General features: G+C 44.8%; 1 protein-coding gene across 1 annotated transcript in view; it reads right to left on the bottom strand.

Annotated features, from left to right (window-relative positions):
- The window catches only part of LOC311042601 (neuronal acetylcholine receptor subunit alpha-7-like), a 14,813-nt gene extending 13,378 nt beyond the window's left edge, over nt 1-1,435 (bottom strand). Inside the window, exon 1 of the mRNA XM_084053421.1 lies at nt 1,324-1,435. Within this exon, the coding sequence (XP_083909547.1) occupies nt 1,324-1,401 (78 nt within the window). The 5' untranslated portion in view covers nt 1,402-1,435. The remainder of the gene's footprint in view (nt 1-1,323) is intronic.
- Nucleotides 1,436-1,993: the final 558 nt, after the last annotated feature.

Raw genomic sequence — 1,993 nt, 5'->3', positions numbered from 1 at the left:
TTTACAGCAGTGGTTCTCACTGGGTCTGAGACTCAAACCCTCCTGAGCCCTGAAGGGCCTCAAAGTTTGAGGCAAGGGCTCCTGGGAGCCCTGAAGGGCCCCACCAGGCTGGGGTCCACGCTGGGGACCCCTCAAAGTGGGCCCTTTAAGGGCCACTGCTCCACAGCACAAACCAGGCTTTGTACTGTGAAGCAGTGGCCATCAAAGAGAGGTCCCTTTGAGGAGCGGGGGCCTTGAAGGCCGTAAAGTTAACTGGACCCCCACCCCGTCCCTTCCTAAGTTCCTATCCTCTGACCACCAGGAGTTGTAGGTATATTTCCTTGAATAGAGCCACCAAAACAATTAATAGCACAGTTCAAGCTCCTTCCTGAAGCAAGAGACTAGAATAATGACTATGTTGATACGATTAAGTCACACAAAAATAACATGTCAATGTCATTGTGATGTGGAGTGTCCTTGTAGATCTGCTATTTTTGCAATTAATTAACATTTCTACCAATAATTACATGGCAAGTGTCATGCATCGTTCCTGCTGCCCAGGCAGCCCATATGGGCTTAAAGGACATTGATCAAAGTCAAACATATTGCTTCAGTTATTGTTATTGTTTTTACTGACCTTTCAAAGTGTTCACAGGGTCATACATAGTTGTTAAAAACACTGAATTATTTTGCTGTTACAATAACAACTTATTTGCATACACACAGTACGCAAATTACAGCCTTTGCTATGTATACTGTAAGTTAGGCATATCTTGTTATGTCATCCTCATACAGCCTATAGATCTAGCCTATAAAAGATGCATTCTCAGATCATTATAGCCTACCCTTGTTTTCTTTACTTTAGCAAACTAAAGTTCTGATTGCATGCACACACATTTTTGCATGTAATTATGTACATACTTCACCCTTTCATAATAGTCCTCTACTGCTCATATCATGGTTTGTAATAGGTCCAATACATCATCTCGAGTGGAGATGATCTCCCCAGAGTAGGATGTGCTTTAGCCTGCATCCTCCTTATAAGAGCAACACACTCTAATTGTACAGTATGTGAGTACTGTAGGCTAACTATCATATGTATGGGAACTCCAGAACATGGGATGCTTTTCAGTAAAGGTATTAAGGTTGTGCGTTTGTATGTGCCTCAACGGAGTGGGGCGGTAGAGTATCTGCTATCTGCGCGCCTGTTGTGGTGGGCCGGTTTGGGCCAAAATGCAAGGGCCGAATTTTGGTACCAGTCCAGCCCTGCATTTGTGTGTGTACGTGTAGTTGTGTGTGCGTGTGCGTTTGCGTGTGTGTGCGTGTGCGTGTTTGTGCACGTACCAGCTCTAGGACCTGTAGGAGTGTGTAGGACAGACGCACGGTCAAAGGCAGCGAGTCGTTGGCCACCGGTCTCTCCATGGGGTTGTAATGTCTCAGCAACTCTCTCAACAGCTGGCGCTGCTGAGGGCCCTGCTCTGACACTGACATGGGAAGAAGAGCAAGGGGATAACAAAAACAATTACTCTTTGTCAAGTCCCATCTGCAGGTCCCTCCCAACTCCCGCCCCCCTCTTCGCACCCATTGGTTGTTGTTGTTGTTGCCTGCATGGTTATAGACAAAAAACCTTTTCTCCATCCACTACCATTGAAAAAAAAACATGTTTTTCACTCGTAATGATTTTTAATGTATTCAATTCTTGTATTAAAACTTGTCTTTTCGGTCAAAAGGAACAATATTGCAATATAATTACTGGGCAAGTGGGCATAACAGGTCTTTTGTTTGTTTGTTTTTTGGGGTTTTTTTTGTGGTTGTTGTTTGTTGTAGTTAATAAACAACCAGAAGGCGGAACAAGGCGGAAGGAGCCTGCTAATTGGTTGGCCAGGGACCAATCAGATGGCTGCCAATGGGTCAGTTACTCTCTCTCTCTCTCTCTCTCTTTCTCTCTCTCACACACACACACACACACACACACACACACACACACACACACACACACACACTTTCTCTCTGT

This window comes from Gymnoscopelus microlampas (genome assembly GCF_963454915.1).
Source record: "Gymnoscopelus microlampas genome assembly, chromosome: 3".
Taxonomy (NCBI): Eukaryota; Metazoa; Chordata; class Actinopteri; order Myctophiformes; family Myctophidae; genus Gymnoscopelus; species Gymnoscopelus microlampas.
This window is presented reverse-complemented; position numbering and strand designations above follow the sequence as displayed.